This window comes from Dermochelys coriacea, chromosome 25 (genome assembly GCF_009764565.3).
Source record: "Dermochelys coriacea isolate rDerCor1 chromosome 25, rDerCor1.pri.v4, whole genome shotgun sequence".
Lineage (NCBI taxonomy): Eukaryota > Metazoa > Chordata > Testudines > Dermochelyidae > Dermochelys > Dermochelys coriacea.
This window is the reverse complement of record NC_050092.1, coordinates 12,462,049-12,490,011: the sequence shown is the minus strand read 5'-3', so window position 1 is coordinate 12,490,011 and position 27,963 is coordinate 12,462,049. Positions and strand designations below refer to the sequence as shown.

The 27,963-nt window shown below is 54.1% G+C and overlaps 2 protein-coding genes across 8 annotated transcripts; one reads left to right on the top strand and one right to left on the bottom strand.

Annotated features, from left to right (window-relative positions):
- The first annotated feature begins 254 nt into the window (after window positions 1-254).
- Window positions 255-11,175, top strand: LOC119848499 (transmembrane protein 79-like). 2 transcript variants are annotated; one of them, XM_038384451.2, is made up of 4 exons: window positions 255-322; window positions 2,919-3,909; window positions 7,845-8,058; window positions 8,988-11,175. In XM_038384451.2, exons 2-4 carry the CDS (start codon window positions 3,060-3,062, stop codon window positions 9,199-9,201), a joined length of 1,278 nt encoding a protein of 425 aa, XP_038240379.1. In that variant the 5' UTR covers window positions 255-322; window positions 2,919-3,059; the 3' UTR covers window positions 9,202-11,175. The 2 variants fall into 2 exon arrangements, with proteins under 2 accessions (XP_038240379.1, XP_043358610.1); XM_043502675.1 differs by having other exon boundaries at window positions 279-322; window positions 3,047-3,909.
- On the bottom strand, window positions 10,784-27,803 carry PCSK4 (proprotein convertase subtilisin/kexin type 4). Of its 6 annotated transcripts, XM_043502673.1 has the most exons (16): window positions 27,342-27,740; window positions 24,312-24,416; window positions 23,312-23,407; window positions 22,741-22,869; window positions 20,924-21,000; window positions 20,048-20,136; window positions 18,612-18,784; window positions 17,768-17,980; window positions 17,388-17,488; window positions 16,697-16,800; window positions 16,250-16,367; window positions 15,498-15,677; window positions 14,660-14,784; window positions 13,715-13,834; window positions 13,495-13,628; window positions 12,382-12,502 (listed from the first exon to the last, which is right to left on the bottom strand). In XM_043502673.1, exons 1-15 carry the CDS (start codon window positions 27,723-27,725, stop codon window positions 13,507-13,509), a joined length of 2,136 nt encoding a protein of 711 aa, XP_043358608.1. In that variant the 5' UTR covers window positions 27,726-27,740; the 3' UTR covers window positions 12,382-12,502; window positions 13,495-13,506. The 6 variants fall into 6 exon arrangements, with proteins under 6 accessions (XP_038240380.2, XP_043358607.1, XP_038240383.1 ...); XM_038384452.2 differs by lacking the exon at window positions 13,495-13,628 and having other exon boundaries at window positions 10,784-12,502; window positions 27,342-27,803; XM_043502672.1 differs by lacking the exons at window positions 13,495-13,628; window positions 27,342-27,740 and adding an exon at window positions 25,519-25,621 and having other exon boundaries at window positions 10,784-12,502.
- Window positions 27,804-27,963: the final 160 nt, after the last annotated feature.

Genomic DNA, 27,963 nt, shown 5'->3' with positions numbered 1-27,963 from the left:
TTGCTCCTGCGTTGGCCGCCTCTGCTGAATGGCTCCCGACTCACAGGGGCGTGAGCGGCGCAGAATCGGGCCCCAGAATCCCCCCTCCCCGGCAGGGTGAGTCTGCAAAGCGCTTTGGGATCCTCCGCTGGCGGGGTCAGAGCCATGTGGCCCGGGTTAGGGGCCGCGGCCGGCTCCTCCCAGCTGCGGGGATGGGCCGGGCCGGGCCGGGGCGGGGGGAGGCGCCTTGGCCAGGCACGAAACTTAACTCGCGTTTTCATTCAAACTCGCTGCCGAGACGGAGCCGAGCCCGGGCGCTGCGCGGAGGGTCCCGGGGGGCGCGGTGAGCCGGCCGGGGCGCAGGGGAGTCGGGGCCTGGAGATGGGGGGCAGGTCGGAGGGAGGTGATTTGGAATTGGGGGCAGGTTCTGAGGTTGGATGTAGGGGACCGGGTTGACGGGGGAGGTGGATGGTGGTTGTTGGGGGCGATACAGAGGGGGTCGGGACGGGGTGGATGTGGGGGGGCATGGAGGGGGAAGGGGTGGATGTTGGGGGCAGTTGTGCGATGGGGGCATGAAGGGGTGGAGGTTGGGGGCAGTTGGGTAATGGGGTCGGGTGGATGGGGGGCATGAAGGGGGAAGGGGTGGAGGTTGGGGGCAGTTGGGTAATGGGGTCGGGTGGATGGGGGGCATGAAGGGGGAAGGGGTGGAGGTTGGGGGCAGTTGGGTAATGGGGGCAGGGTGGATGTTGGAGGCAGTTGAGGCAATAGGGGGCAGGGATGAATGGGGGGCATGGAGGGGGAAGGGGTGGATGTTGGGGGCAGTTGTGCGATGGGGGCATGAAGGGGTGGAGGTTGGGGGCAGTTGGGTAATGGGGGCAGGGGTGGATGGGGAGCATGAAGGGGGAAGGGGTGGAGGTTGGGGGCAGTTGGGTAATGGGGGCAGGGTGGATGTTGGAGGCAGTTGGGGCAATAGGGGGCAGGGATGAATGGGGGGCATGGAGGGGGAAGGGGTGGATGTTGGGGGCAGTTGTGCGATGGGGGCATGAAGGGGTGGAGGTTGGGGGCAGTTGGGTAATGGGGGCAGGGGTGGATGGGGAGCATGAAGGGGGAAGGGGTGGAGGTTGGGGGCAGTTGGGTAATGGGGGCAGGGTGGATGTTGGAGGCAGTTGGGGCAATAGAGGGCAGGGATGAATGGGGGGCATGGAGGGGAAAGGGGTGGGGGGCTGAAGGATTCAAATCCATTTGCACTCTGAGCTCTCGACTCTGTTCGAAGTGGCCCTTTCCTAAAATAACAGACCCCCCCATCGCCCTCCAATCCCACTAGAGTTGGGGGGGGGGAGATTCCTCTCCTTGTCTAACTTAGGGTCATTCTGAGGGGCCGGCTTTGGCTGGGGCCCCCGGACCGAGACACGGTGGGGTGGGGAGGTGGAGTTTCACTGAGATGTCTCCTCTCTGCTTTCCATTAGCATGGGAGGAGGGGGGCAGTGGAGATCTTGGAGGGACACAAGTTACCCCATTTTCCTAGCCTGGGGGCAACAGTGAAATGCTTTGATATGTGCAGGCGGGGGAGGTTGATTTAATTTGCCAGCTGCGCTGAGTATGCTGTCCCAGAAAGGGGGGAGGCAGAGGGAGGGGCTGTGGCTTTTCTGACACATATGCCAATGAGACCTGTTTGCTTAGGAGCCCTGCATGCCTTTAACCCCCCCCCCCCCCGGCCCCACCCAGGTGTCTCCCAGATCCCACTACATAGGACTGGGTCCAGCAACTTCTCTTCCAGCTCCAGGGCTGGAGCCGATGGTTGGCTGGGGGTGGGGGGGACCTCCCTGTGGGATAATATTGCCCATCCAGGTGCATTATGGGGCAGGTCTCCTTCCAGATTTGGCTGGTAGCAGAGATGGGATTCCCAAGGAGCTGCCCCATTGATCTGTGCACCATGGCAATTCCCGTATCCCAGCAACATGGCACCCGTGGGTGTGGGTCACGTGTCCTCTGTCCCACTGCAGTGAAGAGGCCCCTGTTATAAGGACACAGCTTCCCCATGGCACATTCGGGGGCTATTCCTGAGGGCTCACCCAGCCCATGGGCTGTGCCCCACAGGGCCCCGGCTCCCGCGTTGGGGGAGGGATGAATTCTGTCTTAGACTGGGGAAATTTCTGCTCAGTGGCCCATTCATCCTCCTGCGGCCCACATGGAGACAAAGCCCTGCCCCGAGCCCCCTGGCTCCCATCACACCTGGACGCGTGGGGTCTGAAATCCAGACTGCTCTCTGACTGGCTGAAGCTGGCCTCCAGCCCCATCCCAGCCCCCTTCACAAGCTGTGGGGCAGCAGGACTCTGCCCCGATGAGAGCCCTGGGTCTGCATAGCACTTTACCGGGGGTGGCACCCTCCATCCGGCTCCGGGGTCTCAGACGCATCTTCAGGCTACAGGAGGAGCCTGCTCCCCGGGGAGGCCAAGGCCTGCCTCAGCTAAGAGCACTGAGCCTCCAGCCCTGATCTTCAGGGCCAGCAGGAGAGAGGGGATCACAGCACCTGTCCCCCTCCAAGAGAAATCCTGCCCCACATAACATGGAGCTCCCCCTCTCCCCAGACAGATCTGTGGTGACAGCTGCTTTTCAGGCATCAAATCTAATCCAATAAAATGTCCCTGTCAGTCCCTACCCCACCATGAGAAACAGTGCTGGAAGAGATTGGCATATTGCATTTTCCTAGGAGCAATGACAGGGAGTGGGGTCTAGTGGTTAGAGCAGGGGGCTGGGAGTCAGGAGTCCCACTGGTTAGCTCAGAAGTGGGAATCTGGACTTCCCACCCCTGAGGGGAACAGGGTCTAGTAGTTAGAGCAAGGGAGCCCAGGAATCAGGACTGCTAGGTCCTTTCTGTAGCTCTGGTACTGATTTGTGGGGTTGCCTTAAGCAAGACTCTTCCTTTCTCTGTCTCTCAGATTCCCCCTCCATGATGGTGAGATCCACCTGCCAGGAGAGCTGATGAGCCCTAGGGATCGCCAGGCACAGGAGGGGGGTCAGACACCCTGTTCTCTCCCCTGGGCTCTGACGAGACTCTGCCTTGTAGCCCCCCCCCAGCCATGACAGCCCCCAAGGCCCCAGCCAGCTGCCACCAGCTGCGGGAGTTTGACAGCGTCAAGGATTCCATTGCCGACCTCATCAACCAGCTGCAGGACATCGACCCGAGCCGCCTCTCCTTCTCGCCCTTCCTGGACCTGGACACCCAGATCTCCCTGGCGCCGGTCTCCGACAGCCCCGAGTCCTCCGTCGAGGAGCTGCACTCCACCTCCGGGGAGGAGGCCTCCCTCAGCCTGGCTACAAGCGACTCTCCAGGCCCAGAGGCTGAGCCGGTGCAGGGGATACATAGCCAGGGGGCTGGGCCTCTCCTGGGGGAGGACCCCAGGCTTCCCATGGGAATGGACCCCAAAGACCTCATCCTTCCATTGGGCTGCGACCCACGGGAGGCCAGCTGGGTGGGGCCTGGAGACAGTGTGGTGGTGGCAGTGCCCAAGGAGACCTGCTTCCTGGACAGGGTGGGGGCAGAGACCCCCATGGTGCAGCACATGGAGCATCTGCCCACTGGCAGAGAGCCAAGCCGGGCGCAGCCCCACAGCGAGGGGCCGGCACGCCCCACAGCCAGTTGGCCTCTCCCCAGGGAGGAGCAGCCATTCCTCGGCTCAAGTGTGGAGCCCGTTTCCTGTGGCCCCGAGGAGCCGACCCCTCGCCCGCCAGGGAAGTGCTGCGGCTGCTGCACCAGCTCCCACCTGAAGGCCGTGTCCTCGGTCTTTGTCTCGCTGCTCCTGGCGCCCTGGGTCCTCTACGGACTCTATTACCTCCTGCCCTTCGAGCCGCCGCTTTGCCCAGACCTGGCCAGCCGTGCGGCCTTCGCCCTGCGCTGCCTGCTCATTGCCATGGTGCCCAGCATGCTTGGTAAGGCCACGGGATGTCGGGCTTCAGGGCCTGGGCAGGGATCAGGAGGGAATCTCCTCTCCTCCTGGCAAACTTCTGGGGGACCCAAGCTGTCACCCTGCCTGCCACCGCCCCCCAACCCATTGTGGCTCTGTCCCTGGTGCAGTTTACCCCAGTGCAAATCGGGAGGGTGGTGTTTTGCACCCCCCCTTGCAGCTGTGAACAGTGCGACTGCACGAGGGGGCAGGGTGATGAGGGGCTGGTCAGGATGCTGGTTTGGCCACCAGGTTTCTAGTCCTGACTTTTGGAGGGAGAGTTATTGAGGCTGGGGGCTGCTATTCCTGGCTCTGCCACTCCCTTCCCTGTGCCTCAGTTTACCCTGCTGTAAAATGGGGATAATGATACTGTCGGGGGAGGGGTGTGGCAATTGGCGTTTCTCAGACCTGGGTCATTGCAACATCTGCTTAGGAACCCGGATGAAGAGAGCAGAATTCCAGCTTTCCAAGCCATCTGCCTTGAGAACCTCACACAAGGGTCTCAGGATCTTTCTATTGACTCCTGTGTCTTGGCCTTAGCCCCCTTGGGCACATGGGTATTTGTGAGGGGCTCCCCACTCCGAAGACCTTCCTCCGTTCATTTTGGATCCCTCACTTGGGCTCTTGTGAAAAGGTCTGGAGTCCTAAGGGCAGCAGACTTTCCATGCTCTGCAACACGAGATACCAAGACATTCACTCTGCCCTGTTGGTGACAGAAAAGCCACTTCCTACTTGGCCTGATGCCATATGGGATGGTGTCACCAGCTAAGCTGCTCCCCGCACCCCCAGCAAGTGCGGGTGCATCTGCCCAGTGCAGGCACACCGGGCTGGATGGCTGATCGGGCTGCCCTCAGGTGGGGTTCCCCTCTATCTTCTCATTGCCCACTTCCCTCCCTGCTCTGGCCATGGTGCTGAATGCAGAAGACGGAAGATGTGGTCCCCACCCCAGTTAATTTCTTTGCGTGCTGATTGCTTTCTATGCGGTGCCATGTGGCTGGGGCTTGCCAGCCCCCGTCGCCAATTCATCCTTGTTACCCAGCAGTGGGGTCTCTGCAATGTGCATTGACTTGGCAATGGAAATCTCCCTATAAGTGGGGCCAGGAGTGGACAACTCCCAGAACAGCCACCAATCGTCACCCATCACCCTCTGATGTCCTGGGGTGATCCCGCTCCTGATTCCAAACCGGGACTGTGCACCAGCCCTGTTATAATCTGTCCCAGGTTTTGCACTGAGCCCAGCGCCTGCTGTGGCCGGACTATGGGTGCTCAGGGCCTGATCCAGGCTATTGGAGTATTTCATAGGATCGTAGAATATCAGGATTGGAAGGGACCTCAGGAGGTCATCTAGTCCAACCCCCTGCTCAAAGCAGGACCAACCCCAACTAAATCATCCCAGTTAGGGCTTTGTCAAGCCGGGCAGTAAAAACCTGTAAGGATGGAGATTCCACCACCTCCCTAGGTTCCACTGGATCCATTTGGCTCAGGCTTCTAGTGAGCGCTGCGAGGTTGCCCCTGCAAGCGAGACATGACCCCTGGAGCCTACTGTCCTATAGCTCACTGGGGAGTCTCAGCCCCTCCATCACCATGGGTCAGAGCAGCATGCGTGGGGCTGCAGATGCCTACAGAGATCTCACTTATGGGCTGTGGAGAAGACCTGCCAGATCCCCAGACCCCTCCCTGATGGCTGAGAACAGCTGGTTATTCCATGAGCAGGGGGGAGTGGCAGAGCTGGAGTCTACAGGGGAAAAAGGAGTCACCCCAATGCACGGTCACTGCTTTGATTTCCAGCTGAGCCCCCCCAAGGGCCTCTAGTGCTGGCAGAGACCTTTCCACCACGAGCCAAGCCAGGAATGTCCTCTGGGCCTGACTCCCATCTCCAGCCATCCGAGCTCTGTCTCCCACGCCCAGCTGCTCCCTGGCCTGGGCACTTCTGCCACTTGTACACGTCTCCCGCTGTCTCGGTGCTGTCAGCACAGGGCATGAATGTGGCCGGGCCCCAGCCCCTGTCCCTCTCCCGTGGAAGGCACTCGGGGAGACAGTTTAATTACAGAGAACATTCCTCTTTGTTACCTCTGTAAACAGCAAGCGGGACAGGGAGCAAACACGAGGCTGTTGGCCTGGAATTGGATTTTGGAAGGATCCCTGAGCCCAGCATTCCTGCCATAATGAGAGAGGAGTGGGAGCTGCTGCAGCAGCTGCCTAGCCAGCCCCTGAGCTTAGGGAGAGTCTGATCAGAGGCACCTATCTAGGGACTTAGATGGGCCTTGGATGTCTAGTCTGGAGGCGTGAAATGTGCTGAATGCACTGGGCTTTGCATGACCAACTGGCTTATCCTCTCCTTTCGGTGGGTGCTGGGTGGGGTGGAGGCCTGGACTCACTGCTCACGTGAATTTGCTGTGCACCTCCTTGGCATCTGGTCCCTGAGTCAGTTATAATGGAACCTGACTGTCCCTTATAATGATTGATTATTTGTAGCATGGTCATGTCTGGAAGCCCCCCTGGCACGGCACGGGACCCGTGATCTGCACAAACACGGCCCTGCCCCATGATCTAGGTTCCAGACCCCACCCAAAAAAGGCTGCACTCATAGGAAATTTGCCCTCTCTGTGTTACATGCACTAATAACGCTCATCTGCATCTGGTAGGAGGCTGTGTGGGGAGGGATCAAAAGGGACCCCCCCCCCACCTTCCCCACCTAGTGACCCAGTTCTGAGCCTCTGCTGGCACTTGCCAGATCAGGGCAGTCAGCTCCGCCTGCCCTTGAATGTTTGATAGTGGCTTTTGATTCCTGTCTGCCAGGGAATTAATTCAGGGGAGAAAATCTCACTGCGACCAGGAGGCTTTCTGATGAGGGGCGGCGGGGGTATCAACTGGGGAGGAGGAAGGGTAGCAGGTCTGACCTTTGAGTGACATTGATTGCTGCAGCCTGTACAGGGGGGAGAGTTCTTGTTGCCCTCTGAGACTTACAAACCGAGGCTTCCCCTTCTTGCATGGTGGGTAAGGTTTAGCCCGAGTGACATGCGGATTGCTGGCCTCTTGGCTCAGCAGGAGACAGGTGGCAGGACACACAGGATGGAGTGCAGCCACATATTCAAGGCTTTAAGTGTAGGATCAGATGTGTGTCTCATACTTCTGCTCCTGGGGCCCACTGTGTCCTGCCTTGTGCCTCGCCAGGCAACGGACTCAGCCCTCTGAGAGGTATCTCCATCCACTGGTACAGTAGTGCCTAGTGTTTTGCATTGAGATTGATGCTTATTATTGCCACGGTACAGATGGGGAAACTGAGGCATGCAGCTGCTGAATGACTCACCAGAGGTTACGCACAGTGGCGGAACCACAGATAGAACCCAGAAATCCTGGCTGCCATCTATCTAGGGTATTCATGGCTCCTATTGCCGTAGTGCCTGAGCATCTCACAATTTTCATCCTCCTTAACTCCCTGTGAGGCAGGGCAGGGCTGGGGCTCTGCAGTGCAGAGAGGCTGTGACCTGCCCAAGGCCATGTAAGAAGTCTGGCAGAGCAGGGAATTGAACCTGGGTCACTTGAGTGCCACCCTAATCTCTGCAGTGGTCTTCCCTAAATGCCCAGTACTCTGGGCCCTATAAACTCTTGGTCTGGTACAGCTCCAAGCAAGAGTTAGGCACTGAATGGCTACTGATAAAATAGGGAGGAGTTGTATCCAGGGACTGGGTGAGCCACATTTACCCCCGGGCTCTGCCAAGCCCACAAGCTCTTTCATCTGGGAACCGGGAACATGAGGGGTGGCGCTGTATTTGCTGGTGCTGTCAGCCAAGAGCGGCTCTGTCTCAGCAAGAGCTCAGCAAGAGCAGGGCCTGGAATCGGTGCTCAGAAGCATGAAGGGGTCTGAGTTTGGCCATGGTGTCTGATGCAAACCTCTCCCTCAACCTGCCCCGCTCCTAGGTGTCATGTTCGGGGCTCTCGCCAAGCTCTGCTCGGTGGCCATTGACCCGCTGGATACGCGCTCCCCACCCGTCCTGCTCCACCGGTTGTATGTCACCAGCTCCCTGGAGCAGTTTGTCATCTTCAGCCTCAACACGGTGGTGCTGGCCACGTTCCTGGCCCAGGAGCACCTGCGCCTCATCCCCATCCTGGTTGGGCTCTTCTCCATCGGCAGGTGAGACACTGGGAGCAGGGATGGCCAGTGGGCAGCATGGACAATGCACCCAGTTAATCCCCCCCCACCCCTTCCTGTGCCCCACAGAGATTCAGTTAAATGCTTCTTGTCCGGCCCCTCCTTAGTAGAGATACAACTCAGGGGCCTGACGCGCTGCTCTTGCCCATTGTCGCTCCACTGAAGCCAGTTCACACCAGCTGAAGATCTGGCTCTTCAGTGGGAACCGAAGCACTGAGCTGTTTTGGGTGTAGTTCCCTTTGCGTCCCCTCTAACTGCATCTCCCCCCTGAGCTGGTGGCCCCTCCTGGCCTGTTGCTTGCCTCAGGACCGTCGTGAGGGATTCCTGGCCCATTGCTCGGGCTGCGCTGCCTTCCAGAAACCTCCTTCCCCCATTGGCATGGCTGCGTGCCGGTCCGGAGCAGCACCCACAGAGCGGTCAGGCCGTAGACGTCAATAGGCCCTACCGTGATGTAACAGACATGAGAGCTTCTCAGAGCCTCTTGTTTATTTCCAGCCATGTTCTGAGCCCGCTCTCTTTGGCACGAGTGTTTAACCCTGATTGCATCTCCTTGGCTGGCTGATGTCTTAGACTGGGGAGGGCTGGGGGAGCTTTCAACAAGTCTGCAGCCTGGGCGAAGAATGACTTGGTGTCAAATGAACAGCCGGGGGAGGCTATGATGGGTACTGGATAGAGATGATCTCAGCCACTTGGACCTTTAAACTCCCAAGTAACTGCATGATCCTCGCGTTCTCCCCCACCCTGGTCTCAGCTCTTGTTCTCCATGAATTGTGGAAGCTCCCTGGGGCAGGGAGTCCATCCTTATCACGCGCCACTGCTGGGCACGACCTGTGCTAGTCACCTGGCAAGCTGCCCTCAGCCCTCTGGTGCGCTGGGGACGGGTAGTGAACTCTCTGCCCTTTGTACTGCAGATGCTGTTACTGGATCAGCCTCCACGTTGGCAGTGCTTACCGTGGCTTTGGCTTCGGACTCGCTTTCTTCCCGGCCCTGGCAATGACTGGCTACAACCTGTTCTGTCTGTACGACCTGGGCTTTGCCTTCCTCTTCGCGCCCTCTCCAGCGGGTGGGGATGGCGGTGGGGCCACGCCTGCCCCCACGTGGGAGCCAGCGACCCAAGGCACTTGAAAGAGGAGATGGCCCAGGACGGGGAGAGTCGTGAGCTCCAGCAGCCTCCAACTCCGGACCCTCAAGGGACGTCCTGTTACCCCCTCAGCCAACCAGTCACAACAGCTGCTCCACCTGGCTTGGGTCAGTGCACAAGGCAGCATAAAGCTGCTGTGCTACTCTGTTTGCATCCCTGCTTTAGCCCCTCCCCAGCTGTGTCCCCCCTCCCCAGCTGTTTCTCCCCCCCCCAGCTGGGCAGGGCTGAGTGATGGACAAGCCTCGCAGCTGAAGGCAACTTCTTAGCAACCTCCACCCTACGGTCACTAAGATACCACAGAGCAGCAGGGCCCAGCACTGTGCTACAGAACAGCACAGTGTAGGAAGGGCTTTTCCCATCCGAACGCCTGCAGCATGCAAAACAGCGCCAGCTCCTAGGAGATACTGTAACGGATAGAGATTCCTGCCCAGGGAGATCCCCTTCAAGCCTGGTCTTTCCCTCTCATGCTGTGTGCCAGGGGCACAGCTGCCTCTGCAGCATGGCCAAGGTTAATCTGAGCCCAGAGTGGGGCTTTAGCCTCTCCCTTTGATGTGGCCTGGTCCTACCTCCCTCTGGTGTGCTGCTGCAGCCAGGGCAGAGAGATGAGCAACTGTAGTGTCCTAATGACATGCTAATCCTGGCAGATCGGGTCATGTGGCCAGACCTGGGCCAAAAGCCTGGCTTGGTTGCCCTTGAAAATTATCCAGAACTCCCAGGAGAAGGCTCTGAAGTTCTCAGCTACAGCTCTGTTGTTTTTATTGCTGTTTCCTCCACGGGGCCGGGACACCTCACAAACATGGATCTGGCACCTGTAGCAATGCCCAGAGGAGCTGTCCTTTCCTTTCTCTGCCACCCAACCCCCACAAGTACAGGCAAGTTACATAACACCGACTGCAGGCACAAGCCAGATACTCAGTTCTGTGAGTGGCTGTGGGGGGTTAATCCCTTCTCTGTGCATTTATGATCCCAAATATTTTTGATCAAAGTGACTTTCTGATTTAAGAGGGGCAGTGGTGGCTTGCTGGGAGAAAGGATTTCATCCCATTCAGTGACGAGCCAGAGCAGAGCAGTAGCCAATGGACTTGATCCAGCATTGCCCTGCTCCACACGGGGGGGTGGCCCCTGTTCCCAGAACAGAAGGGTGACGATTGGTGCAGAGGAATAGGAAATCGGGCTGGCTGCAGGAGGAGCGTGGATGCGGTCTGGTGAGCTGTGTGAGATGCAGGGGGTAGGAGCAAGCCCGGGTGGCTGGTAAGCAGCAGGTGAAAGGGGAGCTGGTTGTTTGTAGTATGACAGGAGACAGCTGTTAGTGCTGTTGGGTGGGGATATGGAATGGTGTTGTGTCAATATGCAGTGCTGGTCCCAGGACCTTACAGAGACAAGATGGGTGAGGACTTGTCTTTTATTGTCCCTCATCCCCAGAAGTCAGGCCAATAAAAGATATCACCTCTCTCCCCTTGCCTCTCGGTCTGATCACCATTGAGGATTCTAACTCCACCACCACTGCCCGAGGCAGAAAAACACCCACCCAGGCTCTAGGCTTCCTCCCTTTGCCAGCCCCCTGCCAAGGATTAGTGCCAGGACGGAGTATTCCCTTTCCTGGCTGAGCAGAGGTAACTCCCCACTTCTGTTCTGCCCAGAGGTGACAGCACCTGAACTGTGAATTCTGAGAAGGGAGACTTGAGTCTAAGCTCCCTCCAAGGCCAAGCCCCTCAGTTCTGTTCGTGGAACAGAAACCTGCCTCCCTCCTCTACTTGTACAACCATTGTGCAGGCCTGGGCCCAGTTCCACAGCTGCTAGAACTCCCTTGAAATCCAAGCTGAGGGTCCGGTCAGCTGCTTCCGGCACAAAAAGGCCATTACGTGTAGCAAGAGTGGCCACCACTCTGCTCAGCTGGGTCCTTGAAGAAACTACCTGGACAAAAACCTCTGAAAAAAAATAAAATATTGTTTCTACCTCTTCAGGCCCTGCCGCTTCTGTTACTGGAAGGGGGATCGGCGCAACTGAGGGATTTTGGCAGCACAAAGCCATGGCGGGAGCTGGTTGCAGGAGGGCAGGCCCAGAGCCTCACAGAGTAGCCTTCGGCACCAAGCTGCAATTGCTTTCAATGGGCATTAGGTTCCTAAAGGCCTCTGATGCTCTGGGCTGAAGAGATCAAGGCTTGGTCCTTCGTTACCTAGCGAGACCCATGGGGCTCTGTGTGCCAAGCTGTACAGCTAGCAGCTTAACATTCCCCCACTCCCACCTGCAAAGCTGCATCGGCTCACAGCTAAACTGACATTTGAGGTGTCAAACGCCCTCCTCCAGCAAGAAGAGGGACAGGGGACTGGAAAATCCTCTCTCGACTCATCAGTTTTCACTCTCCCTCCCATGGGGCTGGGGAAGGTGATACACTGAACACCTGCTGGGCTGCTGTAGCAATGGGCCAACCCTTTGGCCAGTGCAGTGGCCCCCAGGAGCCATGCTGGCTGAGCTACAGCCAGGGACAGGTGCAGAGGAGCATGGAGCCCCCCACCTGACTCTCTGGCCCCTGAGGCTCAGGGATGCAGCAGGGGCAGGGTAGTGGTAGCCAATGCAGTGGGCATGGTAGCCCATGGGGTTGGTTCCGCTACTCCAGTCCAACCTGCATGCAGCAAGAGAGGAGGCACCAGCTCTGACTGAAAATAGTGGATTTATTTCACGGGGGGGGGGAGGGGCGGTCTCAGGTTCTAAGTCTGGAAGCAGCATGGCCTGCAGGAAGTGTCTGGGCTACGTGGCCAGTGCTGCCCTCCACTGGTGGCCCAGGAGTCTGCAGCTGCCCTGGCTCATTTAAGCACGCAGCCCCTCTCATGTTAGCACTGGTCCCAGTCTCATTTCCCCCTGCCACGCCAGCAGCTGTGGGCAGAGCGCAGCGCCCCTTCCGCTGCCTCCAGGAGGTGGTGAGGGACATCCCATGGCAGGTGATGCAGAGGATGCCCACGAGGAGAGGGCCCCCGCCCAGCAGGATCATCAGGACAAGGAAGACGATGTGCTGCCCCTCTGCAGGCTTGCTAGGGAAGAGGGAGGGGTATGCTGGTGGGGAGCAGGAGTGGGAGAGCTCGTGGAAGGTGCAGAAGGGGGGGCAAGCGGTGCAGTTGTTGGCAGTGTCCCCATGGCACGTGTAGCAGGACGGGTGGCAGGTGGCACAGACCTGGACAGGATGTGGGCTCCCATCCAGGCGGGGAGACCTCCTGGATCGGTTGTAAGAGTGGGGAGGGCAGTAGGATAGACAGAGGTGCTGGAACGCATAGAAGGGGCTGCTGCATTCTGCAGGGAGAAGGGCAAGAGTTAGCATGAGCCCCAGGCTGAAATGCAGCCACCTCTAGGGTGGATGGGCAACAGCCAGCACAGAGCTGGCTGTACAGCTGCGGGGCACAAAGGGACTTAGCTGGGCTTGCAGCCCATCTTACTGAGATGCCCTGGCCTGGCCAGTGCCCACAAGCAGCAGAGGGGAGCCTGGGCCCAGATCCACAAAGCTATTTCAGTGGCTGTTAGGAGCCTGACAGGTTTCAGAGTAGCAGCCGTGTTAGTCTGTATTTGCAAAAAGAAAAGGAGGACTTGTGGCACCTTAGAGACTAACAAATTTATTAGAGCATAAGCTTTCATGAGCTACAGCTCACTTCATCCGATGAAGATGCCACAAGTACTCCTTTTCTTGTTAGGAGCCTAGATACCTTGGAGGATCTGGGCCTTGGTGTTTAAGGTCTCCTCCAAGAAAGCCCTCCAGGTGTGGAACGCCACTTACTGCTCTCTGCAGGACAAAGGGTTAAATTGACCCTGCCTGGATTCAAACCTGTGACTCCCAGGAATCTAGGTGGTTTCTAGTTCCAACTTGCTGCACAGATCACTGATATCCCCTCGGGCTTAAGGAGAGACAGGCATGCTGATAAGAAGCAGAGCGTTTCTGGCTGTGGGACTGAAAGGCTGAGACTGATTCAGACCCAGGCTGACCCGGTTTGCTGAGCCCAAGCCAAATGGCTTAGCAGCCCCTCTGGCCAAGCAGACCATGCCCCACTGTAATGCCTGATTGAAGGAGGGGGAAGGACACCAGCAGGCTTCCCCAACTCATTCCTGGGGCCAGCAGGAGATGCCAGTATGGCCAGGGCCCAGTGCACAGCACCTCTGCAAGGAGGGGGGGTCTGTCACTCAGTGACCCCCCTATCCCGCTGAGGAGCGCCACTGACTGGATACTCAGGAGACCCAGCCAGAAGAGTCTGAAGGGAACATGGAAGCATCCTCAGGCTTCTGAACAGACGTACCTCCCCCCCAGCTCACCAGGCAAATGGTCTCCTCCGAGGTGAGCTGAGGTGGCCAGCTGCACTGGCAGAGCCCTGCCTGCTCTGGGGGTGGGTGGGGGTCAGGCCACGTGGCTGTAGATAACTCTTGACTTTGCCTGAGGATTACAGCAGAGCCCCATTGGGGCCCCGTGCTAATGAGTCTATTGGTGCTGGGGGATAATGAAAAACCAGGATCACTCACCCTCGCACGTTCCCTCGGAGTCCCGCCTAACGCACTCGCTCACAACGGAGGCTGCTACCTGCCTGGCCGTCATGTCCTCGTCCGTTCCGTAGAGCTGCAGGATGAAGCTGGTGAGGAACCCTGGGAGGCAGGGGGTTCAAGAGAGGAGGAGCTTCAGACTCTATGCTGGGGAGTCCATGATCCCAAATGCCGCGAGTTCCCTACAAGACACCTGCATGGGCACTTCATGGAGCTCTGGGTCCAAAGGGTTAACCCCAGGCACAGCACAGTGCTATGGATGAGTGCAGAGACCACCGGGTGTTGGACAGGTTAGTGAACGAACGCCATGGCCATTCACAGCCGGAGCCCACTCCACCCCATCCCAGTGCTAAAGGCAGCGATACATGAGAGCGCCCCAGCAAGGGTGCTTAAAAGGATCCCAAGCAGGTGCAACCTCACTAGCTCCAAAATCCCTATCAGAAGAGGGAATTTAGCCCAGGCCCTGTGTACACTGAGGGATGCAGGAGGATGGGATAAACAGGACAGCAAAGGAGGGGTGCACAGGGGAGGAAATGTAACAGAGCTCAGGGGCACCACCGGTTCCTGGTGCACAAGGGATTAACTCTGGCTCAGCTTCCCCTTGCACAGCATTCAGGGGAAGAGTTGTGAATGGCCATCTGGGAGACACCAGTGTCTTTGGGAACAGTGCACTCCCATTGAGAGATGGCAACGTAAGCAACAACTGACCCAGGAAGAGACCTTGCTGCCTAGAACTCTTTGCTGGCCTACAGGGGATCTTCGCTCCAGTTCTTTAGGCACATCCCCACTTGCTGAGCCGTTCAGCAGCCTGTCCTGAACTCTGCTCAGCCTCAGCTAACCAGAGGAAAAGCAGTTGTAATGATAGCAAATGGGCTCTTGCATATGTCTCCTTGGATGCATATGCATATGCATGGCGGGGACGCTCACCTGTGTTGTAGGCATCTCCCTTGTTCTCTAGGAAGAGCGTCCAGGTGCCTTGTGGGTCCTCGTCCCAGAAGTGCGTGGACATGAAGGACCAATCCCTGTAGCCCTGGTTGCTGGTGTCGTATGGCCTAGCGGGGGCGAGGGAAGGGAAATGCACAAACCCTTCAGACTTTTGACACTAGAAGGTCACAGGATGCACTTCACAAACCCAGAGGTGAGCTTCAGATAAGTATCCAGGTTCTTACAATGGCAGCTTCAAACATACCAGAGCACAGGAGAACTGGCTGCCTCAACCATTTGCCTTTCTAGCATGAAGACTTCTCGAAGCAGCCTTCACCTCACAGCCCTGCTGGGGTAACTCTTCTGGGCATATGCTGCTCCCCAGCTTGGGGCAGGAAGGAACCTGTGCCCCTGTAATCTAGTGCATTGTGGAGGCTGGTGGCTCAAGAAATCAGCACTGGCCACTGTTGGAGACTGGATACCACACCAGATAATCCAGAACTGCTGCACTGGAATGGATCCATGATGTCCCCAGTGCAATGGATCCATATAGAGACATGACCTACCTCTCATCTAGCTAGGACCCCCCTGCCCCCTGCACACTCACCTTTAGCAATACAGGAAGGGCAGGGCGGTTGTAACCCTGACACCCGTTTGTGACTCTCCGGAGGGTCCGCAAGTTGAGAACTCCTATCCTAGTGCCACAGCTCGTTTTGGAGCAATCATATTCCTTAAGACTTGGGTTTTAAATCTCTATAGCCATGAAATTCCCATTTGATCATTACAGGCTGCACCTTCTCCCATGGAAGTGTGGGCTCAACACTTCCTACAGGTACCTTACCTGATGGCCACCAGGGTGGACTTGGTTCCCATTGGGCTGGTCAGAGAGATGGCCAGATCCCCTCTCCTGCTGTAGCTGAGAGAGATGCGGACCTGGACATGCTCCAGGGAGCGGATATGCCTGGTCCTCCCGATGCAGGTGGTGACTTTTTTGCTGACTGTGAGTTTTGAGCCTATCCTCCTGCCAGGAAACAAGAAGAGGTGAAGGCGTCTGCCCCTCTCTCCCCGCTTGGGGCCCAGAAACCCAATGAGATCAGGTACAGGAGAGTGCTACTAAAGTCTCTTGCTTCAGCACACATTTTAATGAAAGCACAAAGGAACAGCATCAGGTCAGGTGCATCCAGCAAACCCGAGCTAAAGCAGAGCAGAGCTTTAGGGTATAAGTTCATAGGGTCCAAGCAGAGGATGGGGATCACACTTTGCAGGCAGGGTTATTCTTTTTCTGGGGGAGGGCCCCCAGTGACCCAGATTTTGCCCCCATGAATATGAGGGACAGGCAGTCACTAATCTTTGCTGCCACCCCCTTTAACACCCACACAGAACTGCAACAACAGGACCTCCTGAAGTGCTGTGGTGTTTGTATATATCCAACCCATACTTGAGAACCTGGTCCCCATCCCAAGGTCTCATTTCCCTGAGAAAGTTTCTGCTTGAAGTCGTTCCCAGCTCCTGCTTTGTGCACAGAAAGGCTTTTCTGCCAGGATTCCCCGTGTGACACAAGGGGTCAGATTCCAACAGGATTTCTTCTCTTACAGGGGTGCATAGACAACCTTGACTGAACACTTCCTCTGGGGCCTGGTTGTAGTCCACTTCTTGGCCAGGTCCACCAGGTCACCAGCATCCAGGAGTCCATAGCCATAATGGTGGCTCACTGAAAAACAGAGACACCCAGCCCAGGGAATATCAATGAGCCCCAACAACGGACTGCTAAGACATGATTTGTGGTAGCTTATTGCTTCCAGATTTGCTGGTGAAAAATCAGCTCTTAGATACCCAAAGAACCAGCATTTTCTTTCACAGCAAGCATGGAAGGTGCACTTGGTCTAGATGCTGCAGCATTAGTGGAGACCATCAACAGCTAATAAAGACTGGTAAGGGCTGCAAGCCTCTTGTTCTTTTAAATTCCATGGCGGATGTAACTAGGATCCCTGGGTCCCGGTAGCAATCTGCACTGAGTAAAGATCTAACAAGCAGCCTCACCTTTGCGTCCAACTCCGTTCAGGGCCCAGTCTTCTGCCTGCAGATGGGCTGGTTTGGAGGCTCTCATCACGAGATGCTGCATGTCGCGCCAGGTCAGTGCTGGGCTAAAGACAAGGAGGACTTTGGGAAAGATGTCTCCTGTATCAAAAGGTTGAGGTGACGGAGGCTGGTGAGAGGGGGCAAGTGGCTTCTGCTCATCCACACATCAGGATGAGCATGAGCAAGCTTTCTCCAGACGGTCCCAGCTTGGCCGCCAGTGCTTTGGAGACGCTGCGTTACAGGGTTAATAGCCGAGCATCTGTGGCTCATTCAGTCCTTGGCTTCTCTGCCAATTAGGGCAGAAAGTGGGGTGGACACCCAGCCACTTGGACAGGATGGAGACCCACCAATTGGTTTTCTGCAGGCAGCTGAACAGCTGGGAGGGGGCGCTAGCTTTGGTTCCCCAAACTGTATCCCTGGAGAGGAGACTGTGCAACCCAGGTCATCATGAGCGATTTTGACTCCACATGACTAGATACTGTGTTTGCTTTTGTTGGAGTGATGGGGAGATATTTTAACCAAAATCCTTACAGACATTCTAAGTGACTCTGGAAGGAGGCCCTAGCAGATTCCCTGGAGGTATTGGCTGCGTTGCCAAGGCAGGGACAGCCTTAGGGGGTAGGAGTGCAGCGTGAACGCACATTCTACCTACTTGGCTTCCAGAGCGAGCGCGATCATCCCTGCAGCCATGGGGGCAGAGGCTGAGGTGCCCGTGTGCTTGTCGGTGCAGCGATGCCGCAGATCAGTTGTCACCTGGGGAGAGAGGGTAGGTAAGGAAGCCGTGGGATTGGCTTCTCAGAGAGATGCAGAGACACGTTCTGTGCTGAATCCTCTGCTGGGTTGGAGCCAGCCTGTGCGGGTAAAGGAGTGAAATGAAGGGCAGAAGTCTCGAGCCATCAGTCGGCTCCCCAGTCGGCCAGAAGGGGTCACCACTGAACCGCCTCTTGGCTGGGGCCCTGCTGCGGTGGGCCCTCGAGTGCAGCCTTAACCTAGGGGAGAGAAGAATGGGCGGGGCGGGGACGGGACACTCACGATCTGCTTCTCGCTCTTGGTGCCGCTGCTGTAGGTGGTGGTGAGGGTGGAGGCGCAGGCCTCGCTATACCAGGGCACCTGGCCACTCTCGGTCGCGCTGCCCACCGACAGGGTGTAGATGCTGTTGGTGTACCCGTCGCAGTTACAGTTGTCGGAGTGGATGCCGCCGTTGCCAGAGGCCCAGACGAAGAGAGAACCCAGGCCGCCGCGCCCCTGTGGGGAGGGGAGCAAGCTGGGACTAGTGTTACACTGCGTGGGGCAGGGTGTGTCAGGACAGAGTCCGTGCTGTTGCAGTGGCGTTAATATGGTGCTAATGTGACACAGGGCTCTTCCTGGCTCCCCTGTCTGTTCACAGTGGGGACCCTCGGACACGGATATTCCAGGGTCCTGGCTACAGCTGACCTAGTTTCCATGGAAACACAATACACTGTCCTTAAGCTGACCAATCCCCACCTGCCGCAGCATGTGTACAGGGTGCTATTTTTGGAGGGAGATGGGAGTAAATAGGAAGGACGGGGCTAGTTTCGTGTAAAATTATACCCAACATTTGTTCGTAGTGGATCAAACCAAGGCTCTAGCTAGCCGAGCCTTTAGCAGCAGGCTGGCTCGGACAGTTCATTGGAGGGCAAAAAGATACCCAGCACCCAGGGCCATGTTGTGCATGGGGAGCAGAATTCCTCCCTGAACTGGCCCCAGGTGCCTGGCTGAGAGCTGCCCTGCTGGGGGGCTGGTCCATGTTATCCCTCCCCTTCAGAAACCACAAACCCCCTTGACTGCCAGAGGCCAAGGTTCTTTTCAGAGGCAACAAGCCAGCAAAGGAGCCAAGCCCAGAGCCCGCACTTACACTTGCTGTCCCCTTGTAGAAAGCTTCCAGGGCCAGGATTCCAGGCCCATCCACAGTTTTACCATCATCCTCTGGGCCCCAGCTAGCGCTGTAGATGTGAATGTGTTGGGGGCGGAAACTCAAGGATTGAGCCTCCACGATGTCAGTGATGGGACCATCGAGCATCCTCACACCTGTGGGGCCAGGGAAGAGAGGGCAGCTAGGTCAGAGGTCTCCATGAGCCAGTGCTGCCCTTAACAGGCCAATGAGCCTTCTCCCACTCCAGGTCAGGCAGGCATCTCCAGTTGCTGACATTAGCATGCAAGCCTCCACATTAGCCTCATACCTAGGGCCCTACTAAATTCACAGCCATGAAAAACGCATCATGGACCATGAAATCTGGTCTCCCCCTGTGAAATCTGGTCTTTTGGGTGCTTTTACCCTGTACTATGCAGATTTCACAGGGGATTCCAGCATTTCTCAAATTAGGGGGCCTGACACAAAAGAAAGTTGCAGGGGGGGGTTGCTGTGTTGCCACCCTTACTTCTGTGCTGCTGCCCTCAGAGCTGGGCTCCCAGCCAGCAGCCACTGCTCTCCAGCTGCCCAGCTCTGAAGGCAGCTGCCGCCAGTAGCAGTGCAGAAGTAAGGGTAGCAGTACCGCAACCCCCACTACAATAACCTTGTGGAAACCCCCCCCACTCCTATTTGGGTCAGGACCCCTACAATTACAACACTGAAATTTCAGATTTAGTTAGCCGAAATCATGAAATTTACAATTTTTAAAATCCTATGACTGATATGGACCAAAATGGCCTGTGAATTTGGTAGGGACCGAATCATAAATTAGCCAACAGCTCTTCTAATTCATTTGCAGCAGCTAGGCAAAAGCTCCCTCTAGTGTCATGCAAGGCTCCAGCTTCAGCCAGGTCAGCCTAACCTTGAGCACTTGGTATATGTTCAGTGCAATGCCCAGGCATTCATCAGTCAATCTCCATAGCCATGGAGCGTGGTGAGGCAGGGATGGGGTTTTCGCTGTTCTACAGATGGACACACAGAGGTTAAGGGACCAGATGTACAGAGGTGCTGAGCATCTGCAATTCCCATTGGCTTCAAATGGATTTGTAACTACTTGCTCCTGCTGCAAAATAAAAACCCAATCCGTCGGGTCCTCATGGACTGTCCAAAACCATGCAGTACGTAATCGGCAGAGCTGGATTAAGAGCTCAGGAGCTCCTGCCCTCATGCCCTGTGCTGAATCCACTAGACCATGCTGCCTTTTCAGATAGTTGCAGTCGGTTTTAACCAAGTGTTTGGTTTGAGATGCCCGCAGAACTGCCCTTATGCTGAACAGCCTAGTCCCTGTTCTGGGGCCAAGCATTCCCTCAGAGGTGTGGGCAAGCTCGGGCCCTCCCTTCCCATGAGATCTCAGTATCACTCCAGGAAAGTAGGTCGCTTACCTCCAATTTTTGCATTGTAGGCAACACCGACTCCACAGAGTCTGTTGTTGGCTGTAGCTGCCACCTCTCCTGCGCAGCGTGTCCCATGCCTGAGGGACAGAGGCAGGGAGCAAGAGTCACCACAGCCATATCTGCCAGCCAAACAGCCAGATTCCCCCATATGCTCTGCCTTGCCACAATGGACAGCGCATGCTAAAGCTGATTAGCCGCTGTTCCTCTCCCTGGAATATTCCATTAGAGCAAGGATGGTCCCTCCTTAAATCACCTTGGGGGTCGCTTTCCATTTGGGCACAACTCAGTCAGTGCAAGTCATGGTAAGTGGTGCAATAAGTGCTGGCAAGTGGGATGAGACAGAGAACAACTGAAAACACCCAGCCTGCCTGATGGCCCTGATAGCATTACATTTGGTCACCATAAGAGAAGGAGGGGACAGATGCAAGTTTAGGATCCTCCTATTTGAGTCAGCTGGGAATTCAAGGTACTAGACACTCTGGGGTACACTGCACCCTGCATACATGCACTGGTGAGCCTGCCAGATCAAGAGCGCTATAGTAACATTCACTACAGCTGAGACGCAGCTTAGTGTCATTGCTTAGGTAGGGGAAATCCTGAGGCAAATCCCTCTGACTCCAATCAAAGTGCCCAAATGTCCACCCACAGGAACATGCATGCTTTGTAACCCCAGTCCTTCATTGTACAGGGACAGAATTAGCTTCCACCTTCTTCACCTCAATGCATCCTACTAGTGAATCTCATGACGCACCAGGACAGTGACTCAGGAGATTAGCTCTACCACCAGAGAGAAAATCCCCAAGGCAGGGGATTTAGATCTGGACACCCCAAGCAGCAGCACCCCCGTTTGCTGCAGAAACTCACCGATTCTCATCCCAGACATTGTAACGAGGCTGTGGGTCGGGATCATTACTATTGAAGTCATAACTCGCAAGGGGATCCTAAAGTAAGAGGAAACACGAAGACCCTGCTTTAGAAAGGGTATTTTTGTTACAATGGACATTATACGTTCTCTTTAATCCCTGAAATAAAGCCAACAACCAGGTAAATAATCAGCATCTATATAGCACTCCACATTGTGAGTGTTCTTCACAAGTTTTGCCATGTGCTCCAATGGGACACTGATAATATCCCAGGGGTTAATCCAGGGAAATCCTATGGCCTGTGTTACACAAGAGGGCAAATTAGATGATCAGAGTGGTTGTTTCTGGCCTAATAATCTGTTAATCCCTATTTTAACAATAGGGAAACAGATTACCTAAAGCAATTCAGTAGCAGAGCCAGGATTAGAACAGGTCTTCCTGGCTCCTAGCCCTATGCTCAGTCCACTGGGTTACTGTCTCAATTATATTCAAACACAGCAACCACTTGTCTTACAGTCCAGCCATCAAGAATGAAGAGTTTATCTACACACACACACAAAGAGCACTGGGATTAATTTTAAAGCTGTTTAATAAACAGGATTTAATTAAACCAGTGCAACTTTGTAGACCACTCTTCTGGTTTAAACCCAGTTATCAATTTAACTTAGATGCAAATTAAACTAATAGAAAACAGGTTTAAATCAATATAGGGTCCCACACACAACTTTCACTGGTTTAAAAAGGTCTACTTAATTACATCTTTGGTTAAACGGGTGCTACTCCGTGTTTTGACCAGAGCATTAGGAAATCTAATGCTTTACAAAGTCTGTCATTATCCCCATTTTAAATGGGGAAATGGAGGCACAAGGAGGTAAAAAGTCACTTGCTAAAATAATCCAGCAGGTCTGTGGCAAAGCCAGGAATAGAAGCCAAGTCTCCTGAATCCCATCCCAGTGCTTTGTCCATTAGCCAAGTGCTTCTCAAGGGGTACATGTACCCCTGGGGGTACACAGAGGTCTTCCGGGGGGTACATCAACTCATCTAGATATTTGCCTAGTTTTACAATAGGCTACAGAAAAAGCACTAGCAAAGTCAGTACAAACTAAAATTTCATACAGACAATGACTTGTTTATACTGCTCTCTGTACTATACACTGAAATGTAAGTACAATATTTATATTCCAATTGATTTATTTTATAAGGATATGATCAAAATGAGAAAGGAAGCAATTTGTCAGTACTAGCGTGGCGGTGACACTTTTGTACAGTATTTTTATGTCCAATTTTATAAGCAAGAAGTTTAAGTGAGGTGAAACTTGGGGGTACGCAAGACCAATCAGGCTCCTGAAAGGGGGACAGTCATCTGGAAAGGTTGAGAGCCACTGCATGCTGTCTCTGGGAGGATATAGCTGTGAGGGAGGAGTCAACCCAACTTCTGCGCTATTTAGAGGGCTTATGAGATGCCCTATAAATGATCACTTATTAAGGAGATTTCTCCATTTGTTTTCTAAACACGTGCTCGGATGCAGCTTCCTCTAATTACATCTCATCATGTTTCTTTGGTCTTGGATATTTGTTTTATAGAAGCCATTTCAAACGTCTGAAGTTTCCCTAAGTCTCTTGATTCAGCCATCCAGAGGCTGGGCTCCCCAGGGCTGAGCCCCACCACACCAGGATAAAGGTTCTTTCACAGCTTCTCCTCTTCCTTGCGGGGAATATGCTGCAAAGAAGCAACTGGTTGTAGCTGATTGATCCCAAACTACTCAGCTGTGGAGGTCACAACCTTGGGACTCCTGGATAGTTTCAGATTGATCTTACGTAGTTAGCAGACAGATCGGGGTGGTCTCTCTCCAGTCCGTCATCCAGGATGGAGAGCACCACGCCCAAGCCGGTGTACCCCTTGCTCCAAGCCGTGAGGATATTCAGGTCTGGATGGACGTCGTTGTTCTGAAACGAAAGCCAGACCAGGTTTGAGCACAAAGATCCATTCTGACCTGTGATCTATGCATCTCCTTTACAAATCATAGAATCGTAGGACTGGAAGGGACCTCAAGAGGTCTTCTAGTCCAGTCTCCTGCACTCAAGGCAGGACCAAGTATGATCTAAACTATCCCTGACAAGTGACTGTCTAACCTGCTCTTGAAAACCTCAAATGACAGAGATTGTTCTGATTTATTACCATTACTATTCCTACTTTACAACTAAGGAAAATAAGGCATGCAGTGGTGACTTCCTCAATCAAGTCAGAACTGAAGAATAAAAGCCAGGAGTCCTGCACCCAGTTGGCTGCTCTAAACGCTAGAACACATGGACCACTAAACCATGAGGATACAGTAGCAGAGTTAGAGGAGGAGCAGACAGGAGGAGGCAACAGAAGATAAACTCTTACCATGTACCACTGTTTATGGAACCAAGGATCTGTTGGCACGACAGCAATGGTTCTTTTCACACGCCTCTTCAGTGTTTGCTGCTCAAACCAGTGGACCTAGATGGAGAGGAGTCACCCTTCTTAAAGCCAGGGAAAGCGGCAAGTTCCTCCTTGCCGGTCTACTACCAGTGACAGATTTCACCTCCCATTGTACGTTTCCCATACCATTTATACCTCCGTGCTCTACTGGCTTGGTGGAATGGCCATTTTAACCAGACACTTGGAGATTTGCCATAGCCACCGAAGTAGATCTCATTCCCTGAAGCTTTAGTCTGTGGTTGTAAAGCACTAACAGAAAAGACCCTCTATCAATTCCTAACCAAATCAGTTCCAAAATCTGTTAGACATTTTAACTGACAGGGCACCAAATGAACGAGATCATCTTTGGCAAACACACCCAAGGTTTGCCTCTAGAAGACTATGTCTAGGAAAAATAACATTGGCAGCCGCTCATGATAAGATAAAAAGGCATTGGTGCTTATGCTTCAGATCTGATCACAAGCTGGGACTCAAGAAGAAAGCCCATCCACCAAACAAACCATGGATAGTAACGTACTATTAGTTCTTCTGCCATCCTCTGAAGCACTGGTCACTGTCAGGGACGGGTTATCAAAGTAGGTGGGACCCTGCATTCGAGGCTACATATGCTGGTTTGATAGCACAACAACTCCACTCAATTGGTGCCTGATCTGCAGTATTTATAGACATAACCATGGAAGCCGATGCCTTGGCCGAGCCCTTTCCACCTTAGCTCTGACAGGAGGAAAGAGGCCATGCTATGTCTCAACCAGAAGTTAGGTGCTCCATGCAGGAGTAACTCGGTGATATTCTCTGCCCTGTGCTATGCAGGAGACCAAACTACAAGCTCACAATGGTCCCGTCTAGCCTTAAAATTCACGAACGCATTTTCTAGCATGCTGAAGTTCTTTTGAGCTTCTACCAGAAATTACACTCTATTCACCTTGGGCTCTCTTTTCAGATACACATGCCAGCCCCAGTGTCTGTTCAGGGATTCCTGCACCATGCCTCGGTGTTTGAAATGGTAATAGTGTTCCCCTTCAATTATCTGCAGAAAGAAGAGTGATGTATAAGGCTAGGACACAGGTGACAACCAGAAGCCACCAGGAAAATTAACCATGCATGTCTAATAAAATGCAGCATCTGGCATTCTGAGTATACAAGCTAGATCTCTTCTCCCTTATAAGCACTTTCTCTGGGCATATTGTAATATATTAAAAACAGAAGAGAGTTGTGTGGAGTGGATTTATTTTTTTTAACTGGCCCGTTGCATTAGGTATTTCCCTTCTACGTTTGCCTTTGTCATTTTAGACTTCCCTGCAGAGTAATGGAGAGTTAACATTTCTGATCAGCCTGCCAACTGCAAGCTAACTGGGGTGGGTCTCTCCATGTTTCCATTTTACTCAGTCATGGGGCACTAGATAAAACCACAGTGCATAGCAGTTTGAATGGAATTTTGTTCTCCGTAAAGGACAGGCATCCACTGAAGATCCACAGCCCTGAACACACCAAGTGTGGAGAGCTAGTTCCACAATCGGTTAGCAAAAGACGTCTTTTAAAGCAAAAGACGGGAGAAACACGACAAAGATCTACACAACCTTTTAAATATTCTATGAGGCCATTTGGATGCTAAAGCAAAAAGCTAGGGAAGAACATAGAGGTGAAGCTGATAAAGAGGAAATTCTTGTAATATACAATTGCAAGCACAGATCCTCTGCTTAAGAGAGAAAAACATTTTGTGGCAAGTTTCGGCTCAGAACTAGGTTATTCATGTGGCTGAGTTACCCTGAAAACAGGCCTATACAAAGGTAAAGACAAGTAGTTGTTACTTAGCAAAGCACCTCTCAGATAAAGGTCGGTTCAGCGATTGAAACGTTACCTTGTAGGGAACATACTGCCAAGGAAACAACGGAGGGTGGAAAAGGGGCAAACAGATGTTCAAACACCCAGACTCGAGGTGAATGGAAGGTGGGGAGTGGTTGCTGAGACTTCTGAAATAGTGCAATGTTGAGCACCTAGAATAAAGGACAAGTAGGAATCCTAGAGTAAATTCAGAGAGCGAATGGGAGAGGAATCAAAGAAAAAGGACTAAGAAGATAATGGATTTTGGAACGAGGTCTGAATGAGGGGACACTGAATTAGTAGAACACTTGGCTGTATGAAGCACCAGCATTCCTCCTGCCAGGATTTTATGAAGAGGGCAAGCCATTGTATGAACAAAGAAAGCACCACGGAAGATGGGTAGGTCAATATCTGAAAAATCAAGGTGGAAAGTCAGTTGGGGGCTTGTTTTTGGTATAACAGAAAATCAGATTAAAAGCTGGGGAGAGGAGGTTGTTTGTAACCAAACAGCTGCTCCAGTGGAGTTCGAGGCCTAAAACTGGTTGTATAGGCAGAGAAGGTGAATTTGATCTCTTATTGATTTACAGGGATACATGGCAGGATGATGGCTGCGGCCTTTTAGAACTAAAAGGAGATGACACTCTTATCTGAAAGAGAGCGTTAACTGGCGGGCTGGCTTTGTGTTAAGTAAGGTACTGTAAGCTAGGGAGGCAGCATGATCTAGTGATTAGAGCACCAGCCTGGGACTCAGGACACCTGGGTTCTATTCCCAACTCAACCATTAACCTGGTGCATAACTTTGGGCAAGTCACTTCCTCTGCCTCCCTCTCACCCTTTATCAGTCTGGTCTATTTAGACTGTGAGCTTTTCAGGACAGTAGCTGTCTTTTACAAAACATTTGTACAGAACCTAGCACAACAGGGCCCCAAATCTCAACTGGAGCCTCTAGGTTCTAAAACACTCTAAATAAATATAAATAAAAAGGTGCAGAGAATGCATCCAGAGAGACTAGGGAACGCTGAACAGAATCATGGACTGCAGTGTTTGGAAAAGCAAGCATTCCCTTCTAGTATTACTATTACATTATTAATAATTTCATGGAAGTGTTTTAATTAATCTGGGATTTTTTGGTAAAAGTGTCTTTTTTTACCAAAACTTAATTATGGACCAACTATAATGAAAGAGACCTGGTCTGCACCAAACTTTTTTCCCCTTAAATTGCCATTACTAATCCCCTGGTGGCAGCGTTAGTGCAGATAACAGGCTGAACACCAGCGGTATTCTATACAACCTTGCTGTATAATAGGTCCTCTCTTTAAAGATTCATTTGCATCTGTTGTCAATGCCATATGCATCGTGTATGCTTTTAGCTTGAGCTGCCGCACGAGGAGGACTTGGTAATGATGCTAGAATGTCATCATCTAAAAATAAAAATAGAGCCCGATAAAAGCTTCTCAGATACAGATATGACAGAAGAGGGAGAGTGAGGGGAGGAAAATGGATCAACAAGAGGCAATGTTTGCAGGAGAAAAAGATTGCAACATCAAATGGCACCTATGCAGGGTTGGCCGGAAGCCGCCTACTTAGTCCTAGGTGCAGTGTAGCAGTTTCACTTCTGGAATAGTCATCTGTAATTGCAGGCCATACGAGGGCAGAAGTGTGAACCTCTGCAGCAGGTCAGCCTTTCATCAGCTCCCACTGCAGACAGTCAGGTGGAGGAGTGACCTGGCCCCCTGGCTCTCAACAGGAGCTTTTCCATCTGGGGAACAAATGTTGGGGTGTTTTTAGAGGGAGGAGGGTACACTTCTCTCCCCCCAGCCCCCCGCTCATAAACACTGCTCTTCCCACCCCCCCATTTCTTGGAAAGGGTGTTTGGAACAGGAAAGTGACTCAATTCATGGGGAAGGACTGGAAGAGTTTGGGAGCAGCCCCTCTCAGGAAGGGGGTGTTGAGGGGGGAAGGAAGAGGGTGTGGGGCAGGAAAAGCAGGGTGTGGGGCAGCGGGGAGAAAGTCCCACCAGCTGCTCCACGACCAAGTTGCTGGGGCGAGGGGTGGCATTGGCAGAGTGCCCCTCTTCCGCCTCCCTGCCCCATTCCCCTAGTTACCGCTCCCCCCGCGGCCTGCCCCTCACCTGCCCCAGGCAGAGCAGCCCGTGCTTGCGGGCCAGGCGCTCGGCCTCCCGGGCCCCCGCGGGCACCCTCACCGCCCAGCTGCTCAGGTAGATGCGGAGCCCGCCCAAGCAGCAGGAGGCGCCGGCCAGCAGCAGCAAGAGCCGGAGCCAGGCCGCCGCCGACATGGCTCCGCCCAGAGCGCGGACCGGGTCTCCCCTGCCCAGGGGGAAACGCGGGGCCACCTCCGCCAAGGGGCGCTTAAATACCCGCCCTGCCCGGGATCTGCGGCCTAGCGCTACGCCTGGAGCCGGGGCCTCGATTTTGCTTCTCTCCCGGGCCGGGGAAGGGTTGCTCGGGCTTCCCCACCCCACGTGTTCACACCCCGGCCCGGCCGGGGTCGCCATAGCAACCGCAAGCCAAGGCAGCCGGGCACGACGACCTCGCCTCCCAACAAACTACAACTCCCAGTGGGCTTTGCGAGGAGAGGCGGGGGTTCGTTGGCTGCAAAGCCTTATGGGGGTTGTAGTTTTCTTAAAGCATCGAGCGAGGGTGTGTTTTTCCCTTCCCGTGATGATGTTTACCGGGTTAGAGCATCGTCTGTGACTGAAAGATGACAAAGAGTTGCGGGGGGGGGTTTCTTTT

What these genes read in the sequence shown, in the direction of transcription:
- LOC119848499 (XM_038384451.2), top strand. Translation starts at nt 3,060, where the DNA reads ATGACAGCCCCCAAGGCCCCAGCCAGCTGCCACCAGCTGCGGGAGTTT. An exon ending in CATGGTGCCCAGCATGCTTG is followed by an intron (nt 3,910 to 7,844) that starts GTAAGGCCACGG and finishes CCCCGCTCCTAG; the next exon opens with GTGTCATGTTCGGGGCTCTC. An exon ending in GGGCTCTTCTCCATCGGCAG is followed by an intron (nt 8,059 to 8,987) that starts GTGAGACACTGG and finishes TTTGTACTGCAG; the next exon opens with ATGCTGTTACTGGATCAGCC.
- PCSK4 (XM_038384452.2), bottom strand. Translation starts at nt 27,725, where the DNA reads ATGGCGACCCCGGCCGGGCCGGGGTGTGAACACGTGGGGTGGGGAAGC. An exon ending in ATCTGAAAAGAGAGCCCAAG is followed by an intron (nt 23,408 to 24,311) that starts GTGAATAGAGTG and finishes CTCTCCATCTAG; the next exon opens with GTCCACTGGTTTGAGCAGCA. An exon ending in AATGTCTGGGATGAGAATCG is followed by an intron (nt 20,137 to 20,923) that starts GTGAGTTTCTGC and finishes TCTGTCCCTCAG; the next exon opens with GCATGGGACACGCTGCGCAG.